We start from the raw sequence: 27265 nt of genomic DNA on the forward strand, positions 1-27265 counted from the left end.
TTTATGCTTTAAACGCTTATAATCTGAAGATTTTTTGTTTTTTCTTGTTACAGTTGAATAGGGATCCTGAAAAATATAGGAGCACGGTACCCGTAGCTGGTAACGGTTCAAGACAGAGTGAGTTCTTATGTGCACTGATTTTTATCTCAAAACTCTTTACGTTAGAATGGAAATTTTGATTATCGCATACTGTCTGTAGACCTTGTGTCACGGTTTCTCTATGGTGAATTTAAAACATTTCTATTTTACCAGATTATTGTATGTGTATGATCTATTTAGTTGTGTAAATAGCTTAAGATTTATGGTGCGATAACTTCTTAGCCCATTCTCCTGACTCACTTTAAGTGTTGTTTGGGGATCATTTATGCTCTTTTGTTTACATTTTACTGAATCGTTAATTCACCCTTTTATCATTCATATTTTGTCCTCAGATTATGTTGGTAATGGGTGGAACCATAGGGAGGAGTTGCCAAATTGGTATAACCAGCAAAGTTCAGACTCTGAGGCCATCCAAGATGACATACGGTGGCCATCACAGCCTTTTCCTACTCCAAATCTTGCTGAGCAAAGAAACCTGCACAGAGCAACATCATATCCTGAACTACAGCATCAACAGCCCCCATACCAGCACCAACAACAATTTTCCAGCGAACCGATTCTTGTGCCAGATCAGCATGTAGGCCCTCATATGGGATCTTCATTTCCAAGTTCTCATCCTCAGTTGGTTGGCATGCATCATGGATCACCGCAACTCACTGGAAACATGCCTCAATTGCGACCTTCTCTTCTCGTGAACAATCCCCCCTCAGCTCAATGGATGAATCGCCAAAATATGTTTCCTGGGGACAATTCTGGGATCATGAACAATATGTTACCACAACATCAGTTATCTCATCAAAACGGTTTGATGCCGCAACAGCAGAGGATACCTAAGATGCAGGTTCCTCAGAGTAGGTTACTACATCCGATGCAACCTCATGGGCATTTGCCAGGAATGCAGCCTCAAACATTTAATTCCCACCTTTCTCGATCAGCGTCCTCGGGCAGTTATGATGCAATGCTTGGGTTTGGTGATCAGAGGGAAGCAAGACCAGGATCGGGGCAGAGGAACAGACACAACATGCGCTTTCCTCAACAGGGTTTTGATGGTGGGCTTCAGAGGAGAAATAATGCATGGCCTCCTTTCCGGTCGAAATATATGACAGCTGATGAAATAGAGAACATCTTAAGAATGCAGCTTGTAGCTACACATAGCAATGATCCTTATGTAGATGATTATTACCACCAGGGGCGTCTTGCTAAGAAGTCTGCTGGCGCCAAACTGAAGCATCATTTCTGTCCGAATCATTTAAGAGACCTTCCATCTCGCGCACGTACTAACAATGAGCCCCATGCATATCTTCAGGTTGATGCTCTTGGTAGAGTTCCTTTCTCTTCGATCCGCAGGCCTCGGCCTCTGCTTGAAATGGAGCCTCCAAATTCAAATAAATCTGGTAATCTGGACCAGAAAGATACAGACAAGCCCCTTGAACAAGAACCAATGCTTGCAGCCAGGGTGATTATTGAAGAAGGTCTCTACCTCTTCCTCGAGGTAGATGATATTGACCGGTTCTTAGAGTTCAATCAACTCCCGGATGGTGGAAACCAGTTGAGGCAAAAGCGGCAAGCGCTGTTGGATGGGCTTGCAGTGTCACTGCAGCTTGTTGACCCACTTGGTAAAAATGGGCAAAACAGTGGGCTTGCATCTCAGGATCTTGTCTTTCTAAGGATCACCTCCCTTCGAAAGGGTCGGAAGCTACTTACAAGGTACCTCCAGCTTCTTTACCCCGGCAGTGATCTAATGCGAATCGTCTGCATGGCTATTTTTAGACACTTAAGGTCTTTGTTTGGAGTGAGATCATCAGATGCCGAAACCACAAAAACAACAATCAAACTTGGAAAAGTTGTCGCGTTATGCATTCACACCATGGATCTTGGACCCGTAAGCGCTTGTCTAGCAGCAGTTTCTTGTTCTTCCGAGCACCCACCACTTCGTCCTTTGGGTAGCCCAGTTGGAGACGAATCTACTATTATACTGAAATCTGCACTCGATAGAGCTTCCGAGCTTCTCAGTGCTAACAATTACAACAACGCAGGCATGAATCTGTGGCGTGCTTCCTTTGATGAGTTCTTTAACTTACTGATGAAACACTGCATAAGCAAGTACGACAGTATAATGCAGAACCTGAATTCGCAATTGTTACCACACTTTGCCACAGAGATGTCTGACGCTGCTGCACAAGCTATTGTCAGGGAAATGCCTATCGAGCTTCTACGTGCAAGTTTCCCGCACATTAGTGATGAGCAAAAGAGAATACTTATGGAATTCTTGAAGCCTGGTAGCCAGAAAATTGAATCAGTTGTAGCTTGATGATAGTGGATAAAAACTTTAAGTACAACATGGAGCAGAAATAGTTAGCAACTGAGAAATAGTATCCTACTTTTTATTCCACTAGTGGTTCTTCTTTCTTTGATTCTCTATTTTTGTGTGACGACATGGATGATGTTAACGAAGCAGGAGAAGTTAGGGTTGGAGTGTACAGAGAAGATCTGAAGCTTATTTTTATCTATAAGATAGGCAATGAAGATGACAGTTACTACTTTGTATGCATGTTATCTCACAAAGGTATCGATTTTTTACTCGGAATCAACAAATCCTTTTCACTTGTGTTTTGAGTATTTCTCTTTTGTTATTCAAATGGTTCCTAAACGAATATAGGGCTTATAAATGTTTTACTATGAGTGTTTTGTCTTCATTTATTCTCACGTAATTTGTTGTTATTGTGAATTTGTTTTTGCCCTTGTTACAAACAAATCTAAAAGCAATTCTCAAAACAAAAGAATCTTAGATTGAATCTGGTCACTGAACAACATCGAAGCCATTAAGGTTAATTATACGGTTATACCTATATAACTATCCTTCAATCATTATCATGGTGTATGAAAGTGTCCATCGTTTTGCAATATACGAGAAGAGAATTAAGAAAAGATGAACTATATTATTATAACTAGAGGAAAAGTATTGGAGTACAATGTCTCAGACAAATCATAAAGCCAGAAACTTCAAAGGAGAAAATCAAAACTAAAAAGCAAAGATTACCAAGAAAGAAACATACTACTTAAGAGCTTCAGTGAGATGGAAAAGCTTCCTACAAATCAGTAGTTCATAAAGTCAAAGCTAATTTTAACTCATTGTCCAGAATGTTGATGGTTCCTGATCCGGCTTGAACGCCTCACAGGTGTTATCATCTCTTTCTCTTTGTGACCACTACGCTTTTGTATCTTTTCGTATGTTGTGAAACTCCCATATGAAACAGTGCCTATGGAGTATTCTGATGCCGAGGAAGCCATGGATTCGCCGCTATCATTACTCTTCTTGCCTCCTCCTCCGCTTTGATATTCTTTAAGATCATCTCTGTTGTTGCTGCAGCTGTGTAATGATTTGTTCTTACTGAAACTGAAGCTCATCTCAGAAGGTACTGATGATACCTCTCTTTCTCTATCACCAACTTCTTCTTCTTCTTCCTTGAAATTAAGTGAAGAAAGCCTTTCTTTGATCAGATTCTCTACTGGCACATGCTCAACTTCAGTTGTTGGTTCACAATCTTCACGTTGTTGCATCTTCACTGGTTTTGTCTTCTTCTTGGCTAATAAGAAACCAGCTGCTGCTGCTGCTGCAAGTAGAATCAACACAGTCGAAAACACGACTACCACTTTCTTCTGATTACTCAACGCAATTCCCTCCGAACCTGCATCATTAACAGCCTCACCAAACCCACTCTCTACTTCTACTTCATTACCATCATGTTCTACATCTGTAGCTTCTTCTGAAACACCGAGGCTAACTTCCCCAACACCTTCTTCTTCTGATACAGTTTCAGCATTGCCTACTTCTGTTTCTTTTTGCTGATGACCACTGATTGTAGCAGACTCCACATCATCAAGCTGGTGGTGTGCGTTGGATTCAGGTTCTTCCATGTTTTTCTTATCGTTTTGGGCAAATCCAGTTTCATGACCTTCCTCGATGTTCTTCTGGCCATTTTCTTCATATTCTCTCTGCCCTTCAACAGTATCAGTTTCCTGCTCACCATTTCGTTCTTGAGAAAGAGGCTCTGAGTATATTTCACCTTCATTCACCTCTGTATCTGTGGCTATCTTGATCTCAGCCTGCTCATCAAATTCATAAACCAGTTCTGAGTCTACCTCACTCTCCTGCTCGACTTCATTACCATCCTCTTCGTAGACAGCTTCAAGACTGATTTCACCACTGTTATCCGGTTCTTCTTCAGGTTCCTGATGACCAACATTCTCTTCTTCTATATCCATTTCTAAGCTCCAGTCTTGTCTACCCACTAAGAACCCATCAACACTGATTTCGTCACCAGTTGTCTGGAAAACAGAATCAGACAAACTTTTATCTTCCAATAGATTTGTCAAATTATGAAACAGAAAAGGACCATGTCCCTCTTCCTCTCGTAGACTTGAGATCAGCTTATCAATATACACAAGAGATGATTCTGCGCACATCCTCAGCTTTGCACCCAACTGCTCAAAGCTCTCGCTTGCCGACATCACAATCTCTTTTGGGATGTGGAACTGATAGAAAGGTGAACCTTCAGTGATGTTTGGTTGAGTGAATGACACCGAAGAAACCAGCAACACATACGCCACACCAAGAACCATAATCCAACCAAGTAGCTTGGACATCTTGAAACGAGACTGTTTTGAAACTTGGTGAGTTTCTTCTTCAACGCTTTCACAAACCACATCTTCTTCTACTACTTCTTTATCACTCTCTGCTGCTTCCAAACGCTCTTCACCATCCACATCTAGAATCTCCTCTGCCTCTGCTTCTACTGCAACTACTACAACTTCTTGAGAATCAACTTCCTCTTCTTGTTGGCTATCCTCTGCTGACAAATCAGTCTCAGAAGAAGAGCTGAAAAGCTCCTCTAGCTGCTTGCACTCATCGAAACGATGCTCAATTCTTGGATTTGGTTTATAATGAAGAAACTGAGGCCTCGGTGACAAGTAATTCTTCTTTGGATCATAAGGTGCCACCATAGGTTCCACTTCATAAGACTCAAACACAGGGAACGTGTATGGAACACAAGGAGGAGGAAGAGGGCTGATCTTGAAGCTTGAACCATCGTCGCTCTTGTTCTCAAGATTCTCATCGAGATCAGTTACAGTAATATCATCATACGATTCCTCCTTTTCATCGATGCGAATCTCTTCCCCAATGATGTTTATCACATCAGAGAATGAGACAGAAGATGATGACTTCACCTGATGTTGTGCTTTGTCGAAGGATCGAGACATTTCGTTTTTATCAGACAAGATCTTCTTCCTCGGCGATGGGTTGATCTTAGAAACGGCTGAAATCGTCGGCGACATGAAATGCTTGGAAACTTTGAGGCCTTTGTTGACCACGACATTGGAGGAGATAAGATCCTTGTCGTTCTCTTTACCTCCGAAGTCAACAAGATTGCTGCATTCTTTACCAAGAGAGTTTCTCCGGGACGAATCTGCCGAGAACGGGCTGCCACGAAAACTACGCCGCATCACGTCTCCGGTCTCGGAGTTTCTGGGTTTAGGGTTTGGTCTGGAAGGCATTGAAGGAGAAGAGGAAGAAGCAGAAACAGAGATCTTGCTCTTCGCAGGAGAAGACATAATTTGAAAAATCACTTCCGGAATTATTACTTAACAAATCTCAGATCTTTTTTTTTATCGCTCGTTAAAGGAAAGAAAATGATTATCAAGAATCTGCAAGATTGTGTGAGAATGGCTTTTAAGATTCCAAACTTTTGAAATTTTTTAAAGAGATAGAGAGATCGTAACGGCTAGTTCGTCTATTTATTTTTATTATGTCACTGCAAAATGATTCTAATCTTGGCAGAGATACTTTTTGTTTCACCCCTCTTGTCTTTATATTTGTCTATTGCATCCCCAAGTTTTTTTTCAAAGATCTCTCTATTGTCTTTCTCCCATAAACTTTAAATGTAAAATTTTAAACTCCCATGCTTCTTAATAGTTCATAACTTAAGTTTTGGAATTTTTTTAATAGAATAAGATTAAAAGGACACATTTTTTTTAGTTTTTGTTCTAATTTTTATGGATTTTATAAAGATTGTAGAAACAGTTGGAAGAAATTGGTATTACTCAAAATATTGGGGATCTGATTTTCAATTTGTGTTGCCGGGAATGTTGGAGCACGTGATATATTTTGACCGCTACGATGATGCCACGTCTGATCCTTGTGGGTCTCGTAAAAGAAAAGAGCCGTTAAGGAACCTTTAATAAAAAAAATTAGGATCAAATATGAAAAGCAGCCGTTGGGCCTATAAACTGATGAATTAGTTCAAGTAAACCAGTAGGAAGGTTGTAGACTTGTAGTCTGAAATTGGGCCTTTTACTGAAAAACGGAACAGATTTAGTTATCTGCTAAGGCCCATTAAGTTCACACTTTCTCTGACTGTCGATCCCAAACTAAAGTACCCCTTTGCTGTAAATCTCAAATCCCACATTAGTCTGAAATTTCTTACAAATAGCTGGTTTTATTAGTTTATTTCCAAGGATATCTTTTTTTAATTTATTCAGTTTTATTTTTGTTATGTAAATCTTTTGAATTAATTTTGGGGTCTAAAGGGTTCCTTTTTTTTAATAATAATTAATCAAATTTTGCTATTGAGTCCTTGGTTTAATTCCAAGGATTTCTTATTCTCAATTTTTTATAGATTCTTTTTATGATCATCTTTTGAATTAATTTTGTCCAGAAGGTAAATAATTATTGCTGAAGGGTTCCTTTTTTCATAATTCAGATCAAATTTTCCTATTGAATCTTTAGGTTTATGAGCATACATAGACGAGAACTAATCCAAAAAAACTGAAAGATAATTGACAGAAATCAATTTACACACAGAATTAATCAGAACCATTGGTCTGCACTCTGTAGTAGTAATTAGAACGCATCTTATCACAAGTTTATGCAGAAACAGGATCCAAAAACTCACTTCCAGCAAATAATTTTTTTTGTAAAAAACCATTAAAAAAAATAAAGAGGTAAAGGGAGAGGGGGAGAGGGGGAGATTCAGATGGTAGTGCATGATGGAATGATCATCAATGATGGTCAGAGTTGGATTGTTCTATGGAATCATCTTTCATCATCATTATCATCCCCCTCTCTACTCTTCTTTTTGAAAATAAAACAAATACAAAAACCAAAAAATCGAGTTTTAAATTCTAAGAAGACCAACGACGACACTTCTACAGATCGACAAAGAACTTTTCAAGAAAAGAAAAAAACCGAATCGAGCTTTACAAAAAAAAAAACCTTTTAAAACATTGAAATTTCTAGAGCTGAAGCTATTTCGAAGAACTATGCGACATAATGATACTAAAGATCTGAGGTTTATATAGCGGAGAACTCTAGGGTTTTTGAGTTGCTAGCTCGAGGCTCGTTACTGGGCTAATGGGTTGTATCATTTAGCCCAATAATAATATTAATAAGAGTTCATCGGGGATGGGCCTAGTAAAGTTAGAAAAGCAGTGTGAGATTGAGACTGGTCAAAAAGGTAGCAAGTTGTTTTAATAGTATGACATCAATTCCTTATTTCAGAAAACGACAAATTAAAATTTCCTATCTTCTTTATTTACAAATAAAATTTAATAAAGTAGTTGGTGAGAAAATTGAATAGTCCGATTAGTCACACCATTAAAGCACAATGTCTCTGTCCTGTCTCTCTGTGTTTCTGCATTACAAACAAAAAGGTTGTTTTAAAAGTGTCTTCTCTTTCTCTAAAACAACACACCTCTCTTTGTTCCTTTCTCTTCCATCTCTAGACTTCTTTGCTCGTGGCTACATTTGGTCTCTCACTCTCTCTTTTCCATGGCTGCCATTAGTAGTGAGGTTCGGTTTGTGAAGGCTTTCATCTCGCAGAAGTCATCTAAATCATTTGTGAGAATTCTCTTCCCTTCTTATTAAAAGGAAAGGCTGTGTGTGTAAATGTTTCTGTTTTTAGGGTAAACTGTTTTATTTAATCTCTATTTATATGGAGCTAAGAACTAATTAAGGTCCTATAAATCTCTTTTTCTAGCTCCAAATTAGCAAAAATATACAAGTTTAAAGCTTTCAATTGCCTTTTGTGTAGATTCAAGAAGTCATAGACTGTCTTTACTGAATCTTGCAAGTTTTAACTGAAGTTATGTGTTTTGCTCTAGCTGCTGAAACCAAACATCTCTTTGGTAGTGTAAAACACCAATAATACTCAGATTTCAAACTAGAGCTTCTTGTTCCTGCGTTGCTGGTCTTGTCTCCTTCCTAAGAGTTGTTTTTGTTTTTCTTTTCTGTGTTTGATTTTAGGCGATTCCATTGGGATTTAACGAATACTTCCCGGATCCATTGCCAATTACGGTGGACGTCCTAGACTATAGTGGGAGATGTTGGACGGTCAGAATGAAGAAAAGAGGAGAGAAAGTGTTGCTAACACTTGGTTGGGAGAATTTTGTAAGAGATAACGATCTCGAAGATGGCAAGTACTTGAACTTCATCTATGACTGCGATAGGACCTTTTATGTTATCATATTTGGTCATGACATGTGTAGCGAGTTCAGAGACTTCCCTCAAGTCGTTGTAGATGTTGATGACTATGCAACCGGTGAAGATGATGAAGAAGTTGAAGAACAAAAATAAAAGTAAACTAAAAATTTGGGTATATATCCTATCCATGGAGGGAGAACCAAATGTTGCTTTTAAGTTATAGTAGTCAGTTTTTTATATTTGGATTTATGTAACGGGATGTTTAGTTTTTAAGTATCATGAATCATGAATACTCTTTTGTTATCTTCTATATTATCTGTTTAGAATATGGTTTATAAAATTAACTGTGTGTTGTTATCATTTCTTTGTGAGAACTGCATTTGGTGAAGAGGAGTGTTAACAAGAGATGTGTTTGGTAGTCAGTAGTCACAGAAGAATAGTGTGATACATCTGAATATCTGATAGTGGTGACATGAGTCTAAACCTTCCAGCCAGGTCAGAGTCTCCTGTGGGGGTGTATTTGTTACGAATAAATAACTTTGGGGGGGTAAATTGAATAAAGTTTAAAGCGAGGTTTTTTAGAAAACATTTCGACGGCTCCTTATTTGGTCACCGTTTGGCGGCGGAAACTAGAATCGTTGCTGCTACTCAGGTCACCGGGAAAATGAAGAGCAGCAAGTATTCTTGCAACACAAGAGCCGAAACCCTAGAATGGATCACCTCCATTATCGATTTCATCCAACCTTATTCTTTCCTAATCAATGCTCGCGTTGTCAATTTCTTCATGGTATGGTCGGTTATAGGAAACAAAAATCAGAAATTTTCATCTTCCAGCTGGGTTGTGTTGTGTTGTGTGAGTTGATTGATGGAATTTGTTTTCAGGGTAAACAATGGGAAGCTGTTGATGAAGAATGGATGAGTTGCTTAAAGGATGAGAAGCCAGAAAACATTCTTCTTATCCCCTCCGGTGGTGTCCAGGTAAAGTTTTGGTCTTAAGATATATTTTATTAAAAGGGTACATTTTTTTTAAGTATGCTCGATGGTATGCGTCTGAATATTTTTGTGTTATTGGATTTGTTTATTAGGATCACTGGCCTGCTTCACTCCAGGACTTTATTCACACGTTGAGGTCTCTATCGTTTCCTAGAGAGCAAGCGGATTTACAGGCGGTACTGTTTTTTCTTTGCTCTACATTTTACATTCTTTGAATTGTATTGCGGTACGAGTTTCTCCATGTTAAGTTCCTCTGATAGTGTATGAATACTGAATGGTGGTATGTATCTTTACTTCTTTCTGCTGTATCTGGTGGTATTTTTATTTCAGATTCTAGAGTATATCAAGCTTAATTATTTTCTATTTTTGGCAGGTACTTGCAGATGTGGGTATGGTACCTCTTAGCACTGTTCTTTCACAGGGCATGAATCTAAAGAAAAAACATGAGGTATATTGTTTTATCACTTTCCTAGGTGAATTTCCATGTCTTTCAGTAGTATGTCTTCTTTGGATATGGACCTTCAGTAGTATGATTTGGTGACTAACCCCAACTTAAATTGAAAAGAGATGATCAATGTTTTGCAACTTGTTCTGGTCTATTTACCAAAAGAACCCGGAAATGTCATTTGTTACTTCACATGTAAACCTATGCTTTTCTTGGGAGTAAACCTATGTTTTTCTTGGGAGTAAACCTATGTTTTAGTATTTGTTAAATGTATCTTCCGGGTTCGTCATGTACCTTCTACTGGTCACTTTGTTTCAATGGATCTGTAAGTCACTTCTAAAGGTTCATGCAGGTTGAAGTTCTTTCCGCTGTTGTTAGTTCAGTCGTTAACAGTGTTGGAGCTCCTACTGTCGTCGATGTCGGCTCTGGTCAGGTATCTTCAATTCATTTCTCATGTTTAGCAGTGTTGGAGCTCCCTTTGTCATAATTTGCGTGGTTACATTTGTTTGCTGCATTGGTAAATTCTCTTTCTGGTTGTATAATGAACATTTCCTCTGATGATATTTTCTTTATATTTGAGTTTTAGTAACTTTGTAGTTTATAGTTTTAACTAATTGTGTTAAATAACATCATTGGCAAATATGTTGTTCACTTGTTAAAAATATTATTTCAGGGTTATCTAGCGCAGGTTCTTTCGTTCCAATATAAGCACTCAGTGGTTGCAATTGATTCTTCCTCTCATCACGGAAAGGTAACAGATGCACGTGCAGCACGTATCAGAAAGCATTTTGCAGCACAGATGCGTAAATCTGGGTAAGGGATCTGCAGATTATAATTTTCTATCTAAACATTTTACAAAGTAATAGATGTTCCTTATTCCCGATGCACAGTTCTGGTCTTTTAGACTAGTTGATGCTACTTAACCTTTTCACTGTTAGTTCAGGAAACAAGTGCCCTGATGTTCCAATGACGATTACATGCCGTGTATTATCCACAGAGATGTTGAAAGCCTTGACTGATGTTCCTCTGGAGAAAAATGACTTGGATTCAAATGAAGGTCCAAGGAAATCACAATCACCAAATGATGCAAACAGATCTTGTTCACTTGTTCTTGCTGGCCTTCATGCATGTGGAGATCTACCTGTTACAATGTTGAGGTTAGTTTGAATGCTTGCTGTAATTGTTTCACCTGTGTTTTCTGTCATCTTCTGAATACATTAATAGTTTTGTCCTGATTGTCCCTAAACACTGAAACAGTGTGCTAACTTGACTTCGTCAGGACTTTTATGGAGTGTGAAGAAGTAAAAGCAGTAGTGAGCATTGGCTGCTGTTACAACTTATTATCGGAAAAAAGCAGTGAGAATTCTTGTTCCAAATGTGGTTTTCCTATGAGTGCTGGACTCAAATTCTTGAACTTTTCGCTTGGCAAAAATGCACGTGATCTGGCTTGTCAGGTATAGTCCATTATTTTATCTCTTTTTGATGCTGCAACATTTTTGTTTTATATCATAATGTTTCATCTCAGTAATCTAATTTTGTAAAGAACTAACATGAGTTTTCTCAGAGTGCTGAGAGATGGAGCAGCTTAGGAGAAGATGCTGGTCTGCAGAATTTCGAGTTGCATTCTTTTCGTGCAGCTTTTCAAATGGTAATATAGGTTTGGTTCTGTTTGTGAATAGACTTTTTGTAAATCGAATCTGAATTTATAGTAACAAGTAACAAATCTGTTTACTCTTTGAAGGTTCTCTCGCAACATTATCCAGAGGTTTTGGCGACGAGTCCTTCCATTGGGCGCCAAGGGAAGGCATTCCGCCGTCAACAGCAAAGAAAAGCCCTCGAAACCCCAGCAACAGTTGATAACACTAGGAAAGGTCAGTAGGCCGATGGATTAGACTTTATAATAAATGAGACCAAAATCACTTTTTTTTTATATCTATAGTACACTGCAGACACCGATGACAAGAACTCCATGAGGCAGACAAGCTCGAATTCGTGTTCTTCTTTCGAGAAGTTTTGCCTGTCAGCATTTTCCCGCCTGAATCTAGAACATCCTCAAGATCTCGACCTGAATGCCACATGGAACGAAGCTGATGCATTCACTGTAAGCAATTTCTCATCCTCTCTTGCATTCTCCTCTGTCCCTGATTCCCATACATTGATGGATGCTTGTATTTGGTGTTGTCAAACTAAAAAAAAAATGTAAAAAAATGCAGGAACTGATAGGTCCTTACTGGTCTATTAGAGCTGCATTTGGACCAGTGCTTGAGACATTAATCTTGCTTGATAGACTAATGTTTCTCCAAGAACAAGGTGACTCCATTAAAGTTATGATGCTTCCCATATTTGATCCCAACATCTCACCTAGGAATGTTGCCATTATTGCTAGAAGACTTTGACCCCTAAAAGGCTAAAACTATAAAAAACCTCTCTTTTGATTCTGTTGGAATTGACGTTGAAGTTTTTTTTTATTATAATACATGTTGGTTTCATTTATAAAACTTCACTGAGCTGTCAAGAGAGAGAGAGAAAGAGAGAGAGAACTCATCTGAAGAGTCATTAAAGAACCTTTGGTTTCTTGTTTGAGCTGTCCTTCATTTTCGTGGTGTGAACACATGTCCCATTATTTCCGTCTCGTTCGTCGTGACGATTCCTCCTGACGACGAGTAGAACAAAAGAAAGAAATTGTGATAAGGTTTCCTACCTTTGACTTTTTGACCCGTGTTAGGCTCTAATTACTGTCTTTGTTTATGTATTTCATCATCTAACGCTATATTTTATTTCTTATTTTAATGGGATGAATCATTGAAACTTCACATATTTTAATACAACTATACAAGCAATGATGTTTTTTGTATCTGTTAAACACGTTTTCACATTCTAACGTGTTAAATAGACTCTTAACGCATCGATTAAAGGTTTCAAAATCAAAAAGATGCAAATAACCTAGACGATGTTACAACATCACTAATACAAAGTTATACTTTGACAAACAAATCATAAGAGTATAGTGTTTGTAGTTCCAATATTTCACTATTTTTGTAACTACATTTTTCATTATGTTAATACACTTGATCGCGTTGAATTGTGTGAAGAATATATATATATATATATATATATATATATTGGAATAAAAATAGAAATAGTAGTACAAAACATAATCATGTTGGATCTTTTTGACAAAAGATGCTGGATTTTTTTCTTTTTTTTTGACTATACATGTTGAAAACATTTATTGCAATACTATAATCAAAAAGACAAATAATTAGCTCCAACTATAAATGAACTAGACAATATTTTTTTAAAAGACAATATTTATGCCACTACCAAAAAAAAGACAATATTTATGCCCAAAAAAGAGAAAGAATTATGGGCAAGGCAATGAGGCCATGACTGAAGCATAAAGTTAAATGAATAATGAAGGAGTCAAATTCAATAATTAAAAGTCGAATCATATAATTCATAAAAGGCATTTTAAACACGAGCAAAAAACACAAATTAAGAAAAAACAGAAGGAAAAAAAAAAAAAAAAAAAGAGTAGATTTGGTCGTCGGACTCGGAGCAAGCAACGTATTAAATGATGACGTCTGGTTACGTTTGGGGGCATTGACTTTTACCCGCCACCATTACAAGACGAAGACGGTCTTCCTTAATGTATTATTCATTCATTCGTCTTTAGTCTCCCATTTCAACAAATCCGTAATCTGATCTTCAAACACGGCGAGAGACAAACAAGGACTCTCATCTCGTAATAAAGACGCAGCCTTTTAATACCAACTCTACCCTAGTAGCTTCAAGTTTCTAACCTGCGATTTCTCTCTCTCTCTCTCTTTTGGTTTGCTTCAGCAGCGATCTTCCAAATTTAGGATCTTTCTGAGGTGGGTTTCTCTTATTTTCTTTCTCTTCTCGGTAGTCTGCTTCTGTTCTGAATTATGACAAAACCCAAATTCCAAGTTCACAGCTTTTTAATTTTTGGTCCCCCCACTACTAGGGTTTCTGACTTAGACTGAGTATCTATTGAGGAATTGAGTTGTAATTAAAATCCATCTGTGGTTGTTTTACTAGCTAGAAGTCAAATCTCTTAATTGCTTCTGGTTATTCATGGCAGAAACAGGTCACAGGTCTCTGTCTTACATTGATGGGTTGCTCCTGGTTCGCATGTCTGAGTGGAGAAGCTAGAGAAGTTGATGGAGGTACAGATACATGATCTAGGGTTCTTTAAATAGGATGATTACTTGTTTTAAATATGGAATGTTAATCCTGTATAGTGTATACTCCTCTTGTTTCTGGGTGTCTCTAACTTCAAGTGCTTGATATGTATACAGAAATAGCAGCGATAGACAACGTAAAGATATTCAAATATAGAGAGATACGTCAGGCAACAGATGATTTCAGTGCTGAAAATAAAATTGGAGAAGGAGGTTTTGGTTCTGTGTACAAGGTGAATGAGATAATTAACTCAGTTGCTTCAATCTTCTTTTTCACATTCTCTCTTTCATGTTTTTTAACTCTTTTTGAAACAAATTTCAATGTCTAGGGACGTCTTAAAGATGGAAAGCTAGCGGCTATCAAAGTCCTCTCGGCTGAGTCAAGACAAGGTGTAAAAGAATTCTTGACTGAGATCAATGTGATATCCAAAATACAACATGAGAATTTGGTTGAGTTGTATGGATGCTGCGTGGAGGGGATTCACAGGATTCTTGTTTACAACTTTCTTGAGAACAATAGTCTTGATAAGACGCTTCTAGGTGATTCTCTTTAGTTTCCTACTTTTTAAGTGTCAGCTTCTCTGGCTTTGTAATGTTATTCCTAACCAAATGATTTTTTTTTCAGCTGGCGGCTATACTCGGAGTGGGATACAGTTTGATTGGAGTAGTAGGGCCAATATTTGCGTTGGGGTTGCTAAAGGTCTTGCCTTTCTCCATGAAGAAGTACGGCCACACATAATCCATAGAGATATCAAAGCAAGCAACATTCTACTCGACAGATATCTATCTCCTAAGATCTCTGATTTTGGACTCGCTAGGCTTATGCCACCTAACATGACTCATGTCAGCACTCGCGTCGCTGGGACAATGTGAGTTCCATATGTTTCTTTCTCCCTTTTCCCTAATTCCCCACTAAAAACTGCAGGTCTTAACATGTATTCACATCTGTTTTTGGGCAGTGGTTATTTAGCACCAGAGTATGCGGTTAGGGGACAGTTGACGCGTAAAGCTGATATATACAGCTTTGGAGTCCTTCTGATGGAGATAGTCAGTGGAAGAAGTAACAAAAACACCCGGTTACCCACGGAATATCAATATCTTCTGGAAAGAGTAAGTCTTGCTACTCATCAGAATTGGTCAGATGAATCCGCATGATCGATCTTACCCTTCTTTAAGCTCTTGTTTTGGAAAGCTAACCTCTTTTTACATTTCAACAGGCTTGGGATCTTTATGAGCGGAATGAGCTCGTGGATCTAGTTGATTCAGGTTTAAATGGAATCTTTGACGCAGAGGAAGCTTGTAGGTACCTAAAAATCGGTCTTTTGTGCACGCAAGACAGTCCTAAGCTAAGACCAAGTATGTCCACAGTGGTGAAGTTTCTAACAGGGGAGAAGGATATAGACTACAAGAAAATAAGCAGACCGGGTTTGATATCTGATTTCATGGATTTGAAAGTGAGAGGGCCGGTGGCAACAAAGGCAGAGCAAGTGAACAGACAAAACTACACAAACCCTTCTTCTTCTTCGAATGCCTCGTCTAGGGATCACTCAAATGCTTACTCATCAGGTGCTTCATCAGCTAATGCTGGTAATACATTCAGCAGTACCATTTGAAAAAAGAAAAAAAATCCCTCTTTTGAAAAATTTCCTCATTTCTGTTTTTGAGATGTAAATGGGAAAAGGAGGAGTTTGATGTTTCTGCGTCTTCTCTTCTTTTTCTTCTTTCTTTTGGCTTTCTGTTAGATTTTGAGCTGATAACGACTGCAGAAAAGGTGGTCTCTGGCTCGCTGTTGTTCAAGTCGTCTTACATCTGCAAAACAGAGATTTGAGTGTATGTATGTATATATCCATAGATTGAAGTTGAATCTGTTTCTCTTATCTTGAAGTCTCTCTACTCTATGTTTAGTAGCTTCAACTGTCTTGGATGAGCTTAATTAAAAAACCAGAAGGTTAAACCAATTCCGGTCCGAGTTGAAATCCCATCTCCTCGGTTTGATTTAACGGTTCAAGAACTCTGGTTCTGTTAAGTCGTAGGACCCACAAAATTCCGGTAATACAGTATCACTTAATCCAATTCCAAAAGAATGATTCATTCGCTAAGAAGTAAGAAGTAAAGGTTAAATCGTCTCTAATCTCTGTCTCTATACGCCACTGTCTTCTCCCTTTTCTCTCTCTCTTTCTCCTCGAACAACTTTATTTGAATCTTTTAAAAGTTTCTTCTTTTCTTCTTTTTCATGAGCTCTTTTTGGGGTTTCATGTTTCCCGAGCTTATCTTTACTGTTGTAACCAATTTTACTTCAATAAACTAAAGCTTGTTGCTTCTTCTTCCTTTTTCTTCACTCTCTCTCTCTCTCTCTCTCTATCTATCTACTCTACACCGACTCGGTGAAATGCTCTAAAGAACCTATTTTGTTTTCTGGGTCTGCGTTGTTCCGCCGGAGAATACTCCGATTGATTAAGCTTCTCGGATCTGAGTTGAGGCTATGTACTAAACTGGGTTGTTGTTGGGTAATTTTAGGGTTTTGTGAGAAGTGATTGCTGAAAAGAGGGGAAGAAAGGTTCTGGGATATTCTAGAGATTACTTTTTCTTTTTGTATGTTTATTCTTTGCTGGGGAAACTTGTATCTGAAGGGATATGCGTTGAACGAATAAGCTTAAAGCCGGATTTTGCTGTCGTTTACTGCTAATTATGTTTTGTTGTATCTTCTCTCTCTTGGGAAAACCAGTTGGATAAGCTACGAGCCTAATGTATCTTCTAGTGATCAAAGCAATGGCTAAGCAGCTTGATTTCTCGATAAACCTGGTTCTTCAGTGCCATTGTTCTTTCTGCTGTCAATTTACCTGAGCTTTGGTTTTGGAGGACGATTTTAGGGTTTTGTTATTTTATCTAGCTATGGAGGATATAGGATTGGTGAAGCAAGGTTTGATATGGTTGCAGTCTCAGAAACATTTGTGCTCATGGGTTTGTGCTGCAACTCGATGTTTTGGGGAAAGGACAGAAGCTTTGGCAGAGCGTCATTGGCCACTAGTGTGTAGTGGATGTGGGAAGCTATTAGGGCTGCTTAGTATATCGTTTGTTTACTGGAAAGACTGCATTTCGAGGGGTTTCCAGTCCAGTGCTAAATTTGGTTCAGCTGCTTTGCTCCTGATTATGTGGGGTTGCTTCCTTAGCCTGACTTCACTATCTTGCTTGGTTTATGTTCTGCTCGGTATGGTAAGGCCTCTAGAGCCCTTTGAATTCTTGATGAGTTCTATATCTTTAACTATTGTAGATTTCTGGGTGTGGTGAGAGTGAGTGCCTGGAGAACTAATACTGAAAACTACAATATATTGATCTTACAAATTATTCCCGCAAATAGTATTGAAATTTTCAGTAAAATTTTACATTTAAAGATTTGGTTGCAGTGCATAATTGAGTTGAGTCTCACCTATATTTGATTTACCATCGCAGGCAGCTGCTGGTGCTGTTGTCTTGTACTTAGGTCGCACTCCTGGGATCTTCATTGTAGGACTATTTGGAATTTTGATTTTGTGGATGTACGCTAATTTTTGGATCACCGGAACATTATTTATAGTTGGAGGCAAGTGAATTTTTCTTTTTAAGAAAGTCTTATTATTAATTATCTTATTGCTAATGAATCTTTCATATAGGGTTAATGTCTGTTGTTGTTTGAATCAGGTTATTTGTTCTCCTTGAATCACGCGCGGGTGGTGGTTCTTATGGCGACGATGTATGCAATGTACTGTGTCAAAGTCAGACTTGGATGGCCTGGAGTTATTCTCTCAATGAATCTTGCATTCTTGTCCAACGATATACTTATCCGTCTTCTTCAGTGGTGTGATAGTGTTAGTGAAAAAACACAAGCGGAGGAGCCAAAGAAACCTGAAACTGTAATAGATGATGAGTTTCCAGGAGAGTTTGAGTATTCTTCTGTTCCTGTTGAAGAACCTGAGAAAAAGGTTCATGAAGATAAGTCGTCCACTAAGCCAGCATCACCGTCAACTGTTGTTAGTAACATGAAGGAGATTTCTAGTGTTAAGGTAGTTAAAATAGAAACGGATTCAGCTGATGAGATGAAAAGAATACTTCATAGTTTGAATCACTATGAAGCATTGGGAATCCCTCGGTATAAAAAGATTGATGACGCACTGCTAAAGAAAGAGTATAGAAAGAAGGTCTGTTTTCTTGGCTTCAGAGCTCTCTCTCTGCTAATGAATTTAGTTGTTCTAATTTCTGTGCTGTGTTTTACTTTATATAGGCAATGCTGGTTCATCCGGATAAGAATATGGGAAGTCCTTTGGCAAGTGACTCATTCAAGAAACTTCAAAGTGCTTACGAGGTGATTCCTGAAAAATGCATCCGTGACCAGAAGTTTTCAGCTTAGATTTCTCAATTTATTTTCTATCTTAAATATTGAGACATGGAAGGTTGAGTTTGCAGGTTCTTTCTGATTCTGTTAAAAGGAGAGATTACGATGAGCAGTTAAAGAAAGAAGAATTTAGGACCAGGAGTGTCTGTCAGACCTCGCACGCTTCTTCTCATCAGGTTAGTTGAAATAATCTGTGAGATTTTTTTGCGTCCTGTGTTGTTCTATTGTTTTCCTACAAAAAGTGATTGAAAGATTTTCTAATTTCTTCAGAATGTTCCGGGTTATCGATCCGAAGAGTCAAGGCGCATACACTGTACGAAATGCGGGAATTCACACATTTGGATATGTACAAACAGGAGCAAGGCAAAGGCCAGATGGTGTCAGGTTAGCCAACTCACACTTCTCCCTGCCGAGCATTTTGAGTTCAAATTCCTCCTCATAACATTTAATTTGTGTTAATGGTTATTACTGTTATAGGAGTGTGGTCAATATCATCAAGCCAAAGATGGTGATGGATGGGTTGAACACAAAGGGACTCTCGTATTCGAGAAAGCACATAAGGTTAAGCTTCAGTTTTTTAGTCTTAGTTTGTTTATTGGTAATGATGAATTAATCGTTTTATATCATGTGCTGTAGATTGAAATACCACGAGCATTTGTTTGTGCGGAGGGCAAAATCTTTGATGTCTCAGAATGGGCTATCTGCCAGGTTGGTGTTTTCATTTTTTATAAGTAACCAGATGTGTGTTCAGAATTAGTTCGACTAATAAGGCAGCTTAAGAATCAAAAGATTTGTATACTTAATGATATGTACGCTTCATTTCCATTGAAGGAAATGGCGTGTAGACCAAACACACACAGACCAAGTTTCCACGTGAACATGGTTGGTTTAGAAAAGGCAACCCAGAGATCAAACTCGAGCAGGTTCCCGTGGGATCTAGATGTGGAGATGATGGATGAGGATGAGGAAGAGTTTGAGTTATGGCTTCAACAAGCTCTAGCTTCTGGTCTCTTCTGTGAGACATCAAAACGCAGAAAAAGCTGGAGTCCTTTCAAGTTAACCAAGAAACAATCACGACGAACATCGACTTGACCCAAGAACAACAACACAATTAACAACAATGGCAAGATCAACAGCAAGGGCTTTTTATGGCTTGTTCTTTCCGAGAACGGATAATGAGCGAAGATATGAAGGAATTAGCCTGAAAAGGAAACAACTTTAATGAAGAAGAAAGGGACATGGAAGCATGAAACAAATCGTTGGATGGTCATCTTTGGATCCCTTGTCTGTAAATAGAATCCAGTCTGTCCATCTATCTATGTACTGTGATGTTATGTTTTTTTTTTGTTTTCTCTGAGAAATCGAAAATTATTGTAACGAGAAAGTTTATTACAATTCAATATCTGAAGAAACGTTTTAGACTAGTGAAGTTTGAATCTTTTACTATATGTTTTGTTGTTTGCATTTTCTCATATTTATTAAACCGGAGCTGATATAACCAACAAATTTCCCTCCTCGGTTCAACTGTTTGTCTTGTCTGTTCTATTCGAGATTCACTAAAAATTTCAATTGTCGAGTGAGAGATTTTGCAATTTCGCTTTCGGACATTTATAAAGCTTCTTTCTTCCTCAAATTTCAACGTTTCTCGGCTTCTGGGTAAGCTCGAAAGTAGAATTGAACCCTCCCATTTTTTATTTGCCGGTACTATTAGTCCAGAAGAGAAGAAAAAAAAAACCCTAAAAAACTCGACTTGTAAGTAATTAGGTCTCATTTGTCTTTTTTTTTGCCCGATGTTACACTAAAATTGTTCCGCATTTACGAAATTAGGGTTTTGGGATTTTGAAGCTGTGCGGTTTCTGTTGTTTCTTTTCAATTGCAAATTAGAAGAAAGCGTTGATGAGGTCTTCGTACTCAAATAGCTAGAGAGAGAGAGAGTAGGAGGAGGAAGGTAGTGAAATGAGTAGGCTATCTTTCCGACCCCGTCCACTGGACATTCACAAGAAGCTTCCAGTTTTAAAGTCCTTTAAAGACTTTGAAGATGAAGAGACTCCTTCTTCCATTACTAGAAATTCTCAGTTGCTCCGTATAGAGGTTGACAATGAGGTGAACTTGTCTAGTTTTATCTTCTGTGTATCATCAGTTTGGATGTGAAGTTCTAGAGTGATGATTTGAAGATTCTTTGTTTTCGCATTATAATCAGGTGCAGCCTCAAGTGCCTACCAAGAAATTGATTTCAGAAATTCCAACACCTCAGTATCTTGTTGTGGATACATATGAAAGAGACTACTCTAGGACTTTTAATCAGCCTGCTTCATATTTACGCGCTAGAGGAGGTAACCGTTATCTTTAAGAATTTATTTTTGAGAGATTGTTATCTTTTAGCGTGGAGAATAAAAATCTGTTTTGCAGCCCGGGCTGAGCTTGGAGAATTTGTGGAGTATGATCTTGACAACGACGATGATGACTGGCTTTTTGAGTTTAATAAGGAGACGATGGTTCTCACACCTGAAATGTAAAGTAGTCAACCACTTATTTCAGATTTTGTTAATTGTTTGTTTTTGGTTTACAAATTTCCCATCTATCTGTACAGTCCTTTTCTGTTGCCTTGTACCATATATGACGTGCTTTCCATATTTAAGCATTGAGATGATTTGGATTATCCAGATTTCTAATTTGCTGTGTGGTAGATGGATTTAGCTCTAGACTCTTATTCTTCTCTCTTTTCTGGTGCCTGAATTCTGGATTTTGCTAATAGTGCAAAAACCATATGATCAAGTGGAAACTGAAAGAAGAAGTAGTTATAACTGATATGTCCCTAATATTGAGTTGAGATAGTGCTCAACTTTTCTCTTGTTTTAAAACAAAATCTTCTGTCCCTAATCTCTTGTTCTACAGGCTTGAACTTATTATTTTTAAACTAGAGGTATTGGATCATAAGGCGCGGGAAAGAGCTGGAGTTATTGCTCCTACCCTTGGTTTGCCAGTTCCAGTGCTTTTGCAGTTTGATGCTGCTATTGAGGTATCTTTTGTTCTCTAGTTTTGGTCTATTTTGTATATTTCTGCTGCGTATTTTACTCAGAGGCAGTGAATCACATTTAAATTGTTCTTATTGTGCTATTTCCACTTTTTTTACAGGCGCTGCAATCTTTGCCCATCAAATATGGAGTTTTCCAGGCTATATTCAGTTATTGGAAAAATAAGGTTTGAGATATAAACCATTGAGAGTTTTTTTTTGGTTATAGTTGTTGTGTAGTTTGATGACAGTTGAAATTTTTTAATGAGAAGTTGTGAATGGCTCTTTGGGGATAGGCCTATAACACCAACTAATCTAGTATAGTTTTGTATTGTCTTAGCGTGAAAGATGGCAGAAGCCTATTTTGCGGCGTTTACAGGTATATCATCATTTGTACTGGTCTCAATCGTACATGTGGAAGAAAATAATTTATTCGCAAATTTACTAAAGAAATTAGCTAAGCTTGTGTCCTTTTTGTTTGGAACAGCCCCCACCACCAGTCAATGATACAAATCCGTTCAATGTGTTTAGGCCACGGGAGAAAGCTCATAGACTACACACAAGAAGGGTAGGCTATCTTGCTGCCTGTAGCTATATCAATTTTCTTATTTTACAATTTTGAGTATGGAAATTGCACCATAACTTACTGACAATTGCTGACCTCCCTTCAGATGCAGCAGAGAGAAAACAATGCGCAGTCATTTGAAAAGCTTCGACAGGTAAGGGAAGACCTAAATCTATGTTCAACTATTTATAATCCTTTTTTTGGATTCTCAAACATGTTCTTCTGTTCTGTTCTGGGATATGTTATTGCCAGGTCAGGCGCAATCTTGACCAAGCAAAGACCATTCTAGAAGGTCTAATCAAGGTATATTTGTTACATGAATGTAAATTTATTCTTGTCTTAAGAGAAACCTGCATGCTCCATAGGTATGAAGTATTAACTTAACTAATAACATGTTACCTTTATAGAGAGAAGAAAAAAAGAGGGATTTCATGGCGAGTGAGGTTAGCCTTCAGAGAATCCAACTCAAATATAAGGTACTTCTTTAAAACGTTGCACTGGAGTGTTCTCTTTTGTAACCTGGCAGAATTGTGCATTTCGATCTCCTCCCTGATTCATCTTTTTTGGATTTTGATCTGGCTTGCAGCACGAAACTGAACTATTGGAAGATAGTTTGGCTCTGTCTGGGTTTCCACTCTCGACGTCTTACAGATTTGGTTCAAGCGAAGATGAATTCATGGACTCGGATGACCCAACCACCACCCAAACACTCGCAAGGCCTTCATTTACCCCTCATCCTCGTTTCTACGACTCAAATTTCGCTCGAGCTCAAGCCGGGAGCATGAAGCAAGAGGCAAGAAGAAGACTCGGATGGCTCCACAAACTGGTAATTCCTTAGATCATCGTTGTTGTTAGCTGTAATAGAATCACTCGAGATCATAAGATAAGTACGTTAAGCTGTTTGTTGTTTTATGTAGAATCCTAATGAGCCAGTAATGCTCTTCACAAAACCGCTGGTCCCAGATAAGCTGGCTGCTGCAGGAATCGGCCCTCCAGTAGAATCAAGAAGCGGAAGAGCTCGATTTCAAGGAAGAGTTGGGCGGGGCGGTAGGATTGTATATGATAGATGGAATCCTCTAATGCAAACCCACATTAACTGTGGCAACAGTTTCTACATAGCACCATAACATCTCAACTAATTTTTTCTTTTACTTTTTTGTAAAAAAAAAATTCTCCGCTAGTATCTCTGAATTTTGTGTATTTTTCTTTGGTTTTCCCGGTTAAATGAACAATCTCGGTCTAGAGTAATCGGTTCTGATCTGAATTTTTAGGTCTGGTTAGTTGACCACAGAACGTTTTCTCGGGTAATGGTCTGGTTTGGTCGACGTCTTATAAACTTGGTTCGTTTAACGGAATTGACTGTCATACCAAAGAAAACCGGTTTGATTTAAGGTAGAATTCCCGGTTACTAGCGAAATCGAGTTTAGTTGCCCGTCTTATTCCGATGACCGTGAATCACTTTTATAGCTAAAAAGGAAGGATTCGTGTCAATATGTTCTTCTTGTGAGATCGAACGAACGTTCTCTGGGTTCTTCCTGCAGAAGATTTTTCTTCTTTCCTTTTGAGTATCGCGTGTTGAGAGGTTCGGATGTTTTTGTTTGTCTTATCTCTTGTTAAATCCTTCGTTTGTTTCATTGGGATTTTCAGTTAAATCGGATTTATTCTCTCTCTCTCTCTCTCTCACCTGGAACAGCGGAAGAAGAAAGACCCTAATTTTGATATTTGGATTTGTTGTATCGATGGCTTCGTTGCTGGCTCGCAAGTCGTTCAATGCTCTCCGAGCTCGACATCTCGTATGAATCTCGTTCGCTCTTTATTTTATTTTGTTCATTTAATGTCGATTGTGTTCCTAGAAATGCGTCATTTCTGTTGATATTTGTTCCACTCTGCATCGTTGTTTTCGTCTCGCGTTGGTAGAATTTGGGATTGGACATCACATCAATAGTAACTGGAGTGAACCTGTTCTATTTCTGACTTTAGAATGATTTTTTTGTGTGTCTTCCTTGGGAGTCCGAGTATTAGGGATTTAGATTATTACAGTTATAGTTGATTCTACGTGTAGCTTCATCATTCAATCTAGTGAGGCTTCATTTTTCCTATAGATCATTACTCTTCCTTGAAGGTAGAATGTGTAGGCAAAATGTTGTTATCTCAACTCAATCTCTGCAAATACAAGTACTTTTTACATTGTTTAGCTTCTGGTGGTTATGCTTTGGGATTTTTTCTTGCATTTAACATCTGCCTTGTCTTCGTTGATAGGCTTTTTCAGGGCAAGCTTTACAGGGATCTCATCTCTGTCTGCTACAGTCCCGTGCTATATCTTATGGAAGCAACAAAGGTATAGTTTCTTACTGATGTTTGGGTTTTCTTGGTTAATTAGGCTATGAATTTTCAGGCATATATGTTACTAACCTCTTTGCCTCTTGTAACTTGTAGATGATAGAGAAGCTGAGCAGCTTGCTAAAGAGATCTCCAAGGACTGGAGTACTGGTAAGCTATTTGATCCAAACACTTTTCTAACTTTCTATTTGTCTTAGCTTTTCTTTGTGGTTACTTCCATCTGTGACTGTTAGCGATTCCTGATATTTCTTACTTTCACAGTCTTTGAACGGAGCATCAACACTCTTTTTCTCACTGAAATGGTCAGGGGTTTGTCGCTGACCCTCAAGTACTTCTTTGATCCCAAAGTTACAGTGAGTGGCAGTCTTACCAGAATTGAGTAATTAGGTTGAAATAAACATATTTTAATTCTGAAGACTTTATCTTTGTGTGCAGATCAATTACCCTTTTGAGAAGGGTCCATTGAGCCCTCGCTTCCGTGGTGAGCACGCTCTTCGTAGGTATCCTACTGGGGAAGAACGTTGCATTGCCTGCAAACTATGTGAAGCTGTGAGTTTTTGTTTTATTAAGTCTATGTTACTCGAGAATTCGTCCCATAGCATCACAATATGACCTGAAATTTTGATTTTGTGTGGATACTGGTCTCTATCTCATCAGGTATGTCCAGCTCAAGCAATCACAATAGAGGCAGAGGAGCGGGAAGATGGCAGCCGCAGAACCACTAGGTCACCCCCTTGAGTTCCCATTTAGTAACCATTTTCTTTCTATTACTGTCTTTTCTCGCTGGTTCAATACATGTCATAGTGTAATGATGATTTGGAGCTATACAGGTATGATATCGACATGACAAAGTGCATCTACTGTGGTTTCTGCCAAGAAGCTTGCCCTGTTGATGCAATCGTTGAAGGACCAAACTTTGAGTTTGCAACTGAGACACATGAGGTCTGCATAAACACTTCATAGAGACATAAGATTTCTCAAAATAATATTTATTATGATTACATAAATAGCATTCTGATTATTTTTGGTGTGCAGGAACTTCTGTATGACAAAGAGAAGCTTCTTGAGAATGGAGATCGGTGGGAGACAGAGATTGCAGAGAATCTGAGGTCGGAGAGCCTCTATCGCTGAATATATAATCTGAATGCCTTTTGCTAATTCTTCAGAAAACATTTTCCTTTGCTTCAGTTTACCAATAAAGGATACTTCAGCTTCTGCACTGTTATCTGTATTGCTTGTAAGTTCATTACCGATGGTAAAACCGATTTTGGTTTAGTTTCCGGTTTGAGCTGGACAGTCCATTATGGTATATACCATACCAAGAACTTGAAATGAAGTACGATTCAATGGTGTTGTTTGTTTACTCAGTGTGTGTCGGTTGGTCAAACAAAGAAATGCTAGTAGTTGTATCCGAAACTCCGAAGAGAAAAAATGAGAAAAGATAAATAAAGAACTGCAAGGGTAAAGTCGTAAATTTTTAGACGGGCATAAACATGCATAATTTGCAATCCGAGTCAGAGACTCCAAAAGAACAGAACTTACCGGATTAGGAATTTTGGTTTAAAATTAGCTTTACTTCTCGGTTTCAACATCTCTTTCCGAGAGATTTCTCATTTTACTCCTTGCTTGCGTGAGTTTTTAGACGCGCACGTGAAATCGTCTGTTCATCCGACTTTACTTGTACCGTTCTTCTGTTTTTTCGGAGAATCGATCATCATCGTAATTACAGGTAACATTTTCGCCTCTGTGATCTCTATGGGATCCGGTCTTTTGCGGTGGAAGATTGATTCTTTCATTTGAGTAGCAATTTAACGTTGGATCGATGGAAGTCTAGGTTTTATGTGGGGGATACAGACATATATCTCAATATATACACTTACGTTTGCTTATAGTTGGTGTTTCTACTGATGGATGATGCTTCTTCTGCTGGTGAATTGGTGTTGCTTTAGGGCTTCCACGTTACAGTACTTCTCTCATGGACAATGATTTTTTGCAAATTCGCCGTTACATGCGCGACGTTATGTAAGCATTCAAATTATATTAATTTTTCCGTTAGTTGCTGCTGTATCATGAACTGAGTTAATGTTGCTGGCAAAGAACTTGTTACTGTTTTTTCGGTTCTGTAATCCTGCATAACTGCTTTGTTCTAAGACTTAACAGGAGGTGTCTCTGCTTCAGAAATGCTACTTATTTTGGATTCCAGTCTTGTCGGTTGTCTACATTGGTCTTTGTCGTTGACTAATTAAACCCTTGGGAGGGTTAATTTCTTGATGGTTATTATCTCATGGGGGAATTATCGTTTCTAACTGATCTTAAAATCTTTCCAGCTTCGGCAAGTTGAGAAGCAGAATCCCTTTCCGTCTGATGATGGATCAAAGGCCAAGTGTTTAGATGCTGCTAAACGCTTAGAGGAGGGACTTTATATAATGGCTATGACAAAGGTATACCAAATATATATTTTTACTTGATTTAGTATTAATTAGCATTTGGGATTTGATTTTCTGAGGAGATTCAACGAATTAAGCAAGATGGTCTGATGCTTTTCTGACATGTTGTCACTGAATCCAGCTTGTTGGCGTTATGTCCTTACGAATTACTGATATTCTTTTCGTTTGTGAGGCTTTCTAACTTGGAAAACTTGCAGGAGGAGTACTCAGGCCCGGCCCTTGACATATCCTTATGATACATTCGTATCGGGCCTCAAAATAAAAGCCCAATTATTTTTTCTTTTGTAATGCTTAAGAAAGCCTGTTAGAG

At 38.3% G+C, this 27265-nt stretch overlaps 8 protein-coding genes and 1 long non-coding RNA gene across 14 annotated transcripts; 8 read left to right on the plus strand and 1 right to left on the minus strand.

Moving 5' to 3' along the window:
* On the plus strand, positions 43–2753 carry LOC104775763 (protein PAT1 homolog 1-like). Its single transcript, XM_010499678.1, has 2 exons — positions 43–117; positions 432–2753. Exon 2 carries the CDS (start codon positions 689–691, stop codon positions 2408–2410), a length of 1722 nt encoding a protein of 573 aa, XP_010497980.1. The 5' UTR covers positions 43–117; positions 432–688; the 3' UTR covers positions 2411–2753.
* LOC104775764 lies at positions 3019–5882 on the minus strand. The gene has a single exon (XM_010499679.2). It carries the CDS (start codon positions 5710–5712, stop codon positions 3229–3231), a length of 2484 nt encoding a protein of 827 aa, XP_010497981.1. The 5' UTR covers positions 5713–5882; the 3' UTR covers positions 3019–3228.
* On the plus strand, positions 7761–8890 carry LOC104775765 (B3 domain-containing protein At1g16640-like). The gene is made up of 2 exons (XM_010499680.2): positions 7761–7996; positions 8402–8890. The coding sequence occupies exons 1-2, from the start codon at positions 7928–7930 to the stop codon at positions 8729–8731; spliced, it is 399 nt and encodes a 132-aa protein (XP_010497982.1). The 5' UTR covers positions 7761–7927; the 3' UTR covers positions 8732–8890.
* Positions 9165–12829, plus strand: LOC104775766 (methyltransferase-like protein 25). The gene is made up of 12 exons (XM_010499682.2): positions 9165–9365; positions 9461–9556; positions 9664–9747; positions 9945–10019; positions 10369–10449; positions 10690–10829; positions 10955–11173; positions 11296–11470; positions 11581–11664; positions 11758–11887; positions 11966–12117; positions 12230–12829. The coding sequence occupies exons 1-12, from the start codon at positions 9243–9245 to the stop codon at positions 12410–12412; spliced, it is 1542 nt and encodes a 513-aa protein (XP_010497984.1). The 5' UTR covers positions 9165–9242; the 3' UTR covers positions 12413–12829.
* Positions 13617–16098, plus strand: LOC104775767 (putative serine/threonine-protein kinase). Of its 2 annotated transcripts, none has more exons than XM_010499683.2 (7): positions 13617–13891; positions 14122–14206; positions 14339–14454; positions 14551–14761; positions 14847–15090; positions 15181–15331; positions 15439–16098. In XM_010499683.2, the coding sequence occupies exons 2-7, from the start codon at positions 14152–14154 to the stop codon at positions 15832–15834; spliced, it is 1173 nt and encodes a 390-aa protein (XP_010497985.1). In that variant the 5' UTR covers positions 13617–13891; positions 14122–14151; the 3' UTR covers positions 15835–16098. The 2 variants fall into 2 exon arrangements, with proteins under 2 accessions (XP_010497985.1, XP_010497986.1); XM_010499684.2 differs by having other exon boundaries at positions 13621–13891; positions 14128–14206.
* LOC104775769 lies at positions 16223–20014 on the plus strand. Its single transcript, XM_010499690.2, has 9 exons — positions 16223–17434; positions 17672–17801; positions 17900–18396; positions 18480–18560; positions 18662–18766; positions 18861–18974; positions 19068–19151; positions 19227–19298; positions 19422–20014. The coding sequence occupies exons 1-9, from the start codon at positions 17114–17116 to the stop codon at positions 19680–19682; spliced, it is 1665 nt and encodes a 554-aa protein (XP_010497992.1). The 5' UTR covers positions 16223–17113; the 3' UTR covers positions 19683–20014.
* On the plus strand, positions 20120–23416 carry LOC104775768. Of its 5 annotated transcripts, none has more exons than XM_010499689.2 (13): positions 20120–20342; positions 20418–20693; positions 20797–20923; positions 21000–21102; positions 21486–21609; positions 21726–21791; positions 21944–21982; positions 22091–22171; positions 22275–22322; positions 22421–22471; positions 22576–22644; positions 22755–22994; positions 23086–23416. In XM_010499689.2, exons 2-13 carry the CDS (start codon positions 20547–20549, stop codon positions 23293–23295), a joined length of 1305 nt encoding a protein of 434 aa, XP_010497991.1. In that variant the 5' UTR covers positions 20120–20342; positions 20418–20546; the 3' UTR covers positions 23296–23416. The 5 variants fall into 5 exon arrangements, with proteins under 5 accessions (XP_010497991.1, XP_010497987.1, XP_010497988.1 ...); XM_010499685.2 differs by having other exon boundaries at positions 20122–20342; positions 20791–20923; XM_010499686.2 differs by having other exon boundaries at positions 20123–20246; positions 20791–20923.
* On the plus strand, positions 23631–25871 carry LOC104775771 (NADH dehydrogenase [ubiquinone] iron-sulfur protein 8-B, mitochondrial). The gene is made up of 9 exons (XM_010499691.2): positions 23631–23750; positions 23862–23961; positions 24428–24506; positions 24605–24658; positions 24770–24861; positions 24944–25057; positions 25166–25233; positions 25339–25450; positions 25544–25871. The coding sequence occupies exons 2-9, from the start codon at positions 23908–23910 to the stop codon at positions 25637–25639; spliced, it is 669 nt and encodes a 222-aa protein (XP_010497993.1). The 5' UTR covers positions 23631–23750; positions 23862–23907; the 3' UTR covers positions 25640–25871.
* On the plus strand, positions 26123–27259 carry LOC104775772. Its single transcript, XR_766074.2, has 4 exons — positions 26123–26237; positions 26458–26530; positions 26836–26949; positions 27153–27259. It is a non-coding gene; the product is annotated as an uncharacterized LOC104775772 (long non-coding RNA).

This window comes from Camelina sativa, chromosome 3 (assembly GCF_000633955.1).
Source record: "Camelina sativa cultivar DH55 chromosome 3, Cs, whole genome shotgun sequence".
Lineage (NCBI taxonomy): Eukaryota > Viridiplantae > Streptophyta > Magnoliopsida > Brassicales > Brassicaceae > Camelina > Camelina sativa.

Coding starts and splice junctions, on each gene's coding strand:
- LOC104775764 (XM_010499679.2), bottom strand. CDS start 5,712: ATGTCTTCTCCTGCGAAGAGCAAGATCTCTGTTTCTGCTTCTTCCTCT.
- LOC104775766 (XM_010499682.2), top strand. CDS start 9,243: ATGAAGAGCAGCAAGTATTCTTGCAACACAAGAGCCGAAACCCTAGAA. Junction 10,830..10,954: donor GCACAGATGCGTAAATCTGG/GTAAGGGATCTG, acceptor TTTCACTGTTAG/TTCAGGAAACAAGTGCCCTG. Junction 11,665..11,757: donor TTCGTGCAGCTTTTCAAATG/GTAATATAGGTT, acceptor TACTCTTTGAAG/GTTCTCTCGCAACATTATCC.
- LOC104775768 (XM_010499685.2), top strand. CDS start 20,547: ATGAGTAGGCTATCTTTCCGACCCCGTCCACTGGACATTCACAAGAAG. Junction 20,694..20,790: donor GTATAGAGGTTGACAATGAG/GTGAACTTGTCT, acceptor CATTATAATCAG/GTGCAGCCTCAAGTGCCTAC. Junction 21,792..21,943: donor TCAGTTATTGGAAAAATAAG/GTTTGAGATATA, acceptor GTATTGTCTTAG/CGTGAAAGATGGCAGAAGCC.
- LOC104775765 (XM_010499680.2), top strand. CDS start 7,928: ATGGCTGCCATTAGTAGTGAGGTTCGGTTTGTGAAGGCTTTCATCTCG. Junction 7,997..8,401: donor AGAAGTCATCTAAATCATTT/GTGAGAATTCTC, acceptor GTTTGATTTTAG/GCGATTCCATTGGGATTTAA.
- LOC104775763 (XM_010499678.1), top strand. CDS start 689: ATGGGATCTTCATTTCCAAGTTCTCATCCTCAGTTGGTTGGCATGCAT.
- LOC104775771 (XM_010499691.2), top strand. CDS start 23,908: ATGGCTTCGTTGCTGGCTCGCAAGTCGTTCAATGCTCTCCGAGCTCGA. Junction 23,962..24,427: donor CTCTCCGAGCTCGACATCTC/GTATGAATCTCG, acceptor CTTCGTTGATAG/GCTTTTTCAGGGCAAGCTTT. Junction 24,507..24,604: donor ATCTTATGGAAGCAACAAAG/GTATAGTTTCTT, acceptor TGTAACTTGTAG/ATGATAGAGAAGCTGAGCAG.
- LOC104775767 (XM_010499683.2), top strand. CDS start 14,152: ATGGGTTGCTCCTGGTTCGCATGTCTGAGTGGAGAAGCTAGAGAAGTT. Junction 14,455..14,550: donor GTTTTGGTTCTGTGTACAAG/GTGAATGAGATA, acceptor TTCAATGTCTAG/GGACGTCTTAAAGATGGAAA. Junction 15,332..15,438: donor ATCAATATCTTCTGGAAAGA/GTAAGTCTTGCT, acceptor ACATTTCAACAG/GCTTGGGATCTTTATGAGCG.
- LOC104775769 (XM_010499690.2), top strand. CDS start 17,114: ATGGAGGATATAGGATTGGTGAAGCAAGGTTTGATATGGTTGCAGTCT. Junction 17,435..17,671: donor TTTATGTTCTGCTCGGTATG/GTAAGGCCTCTA, acceptor TTACCATCGCAG/GCAGCTGCTGGTGCTGTTGT. Junction 18,975..19,067: donor CAAAGGCCAGATGGTGTCAG/GTTAGCCAACTC, acceptor TTACTGTTATAG/GAGTGTGGTCAATATCATCA.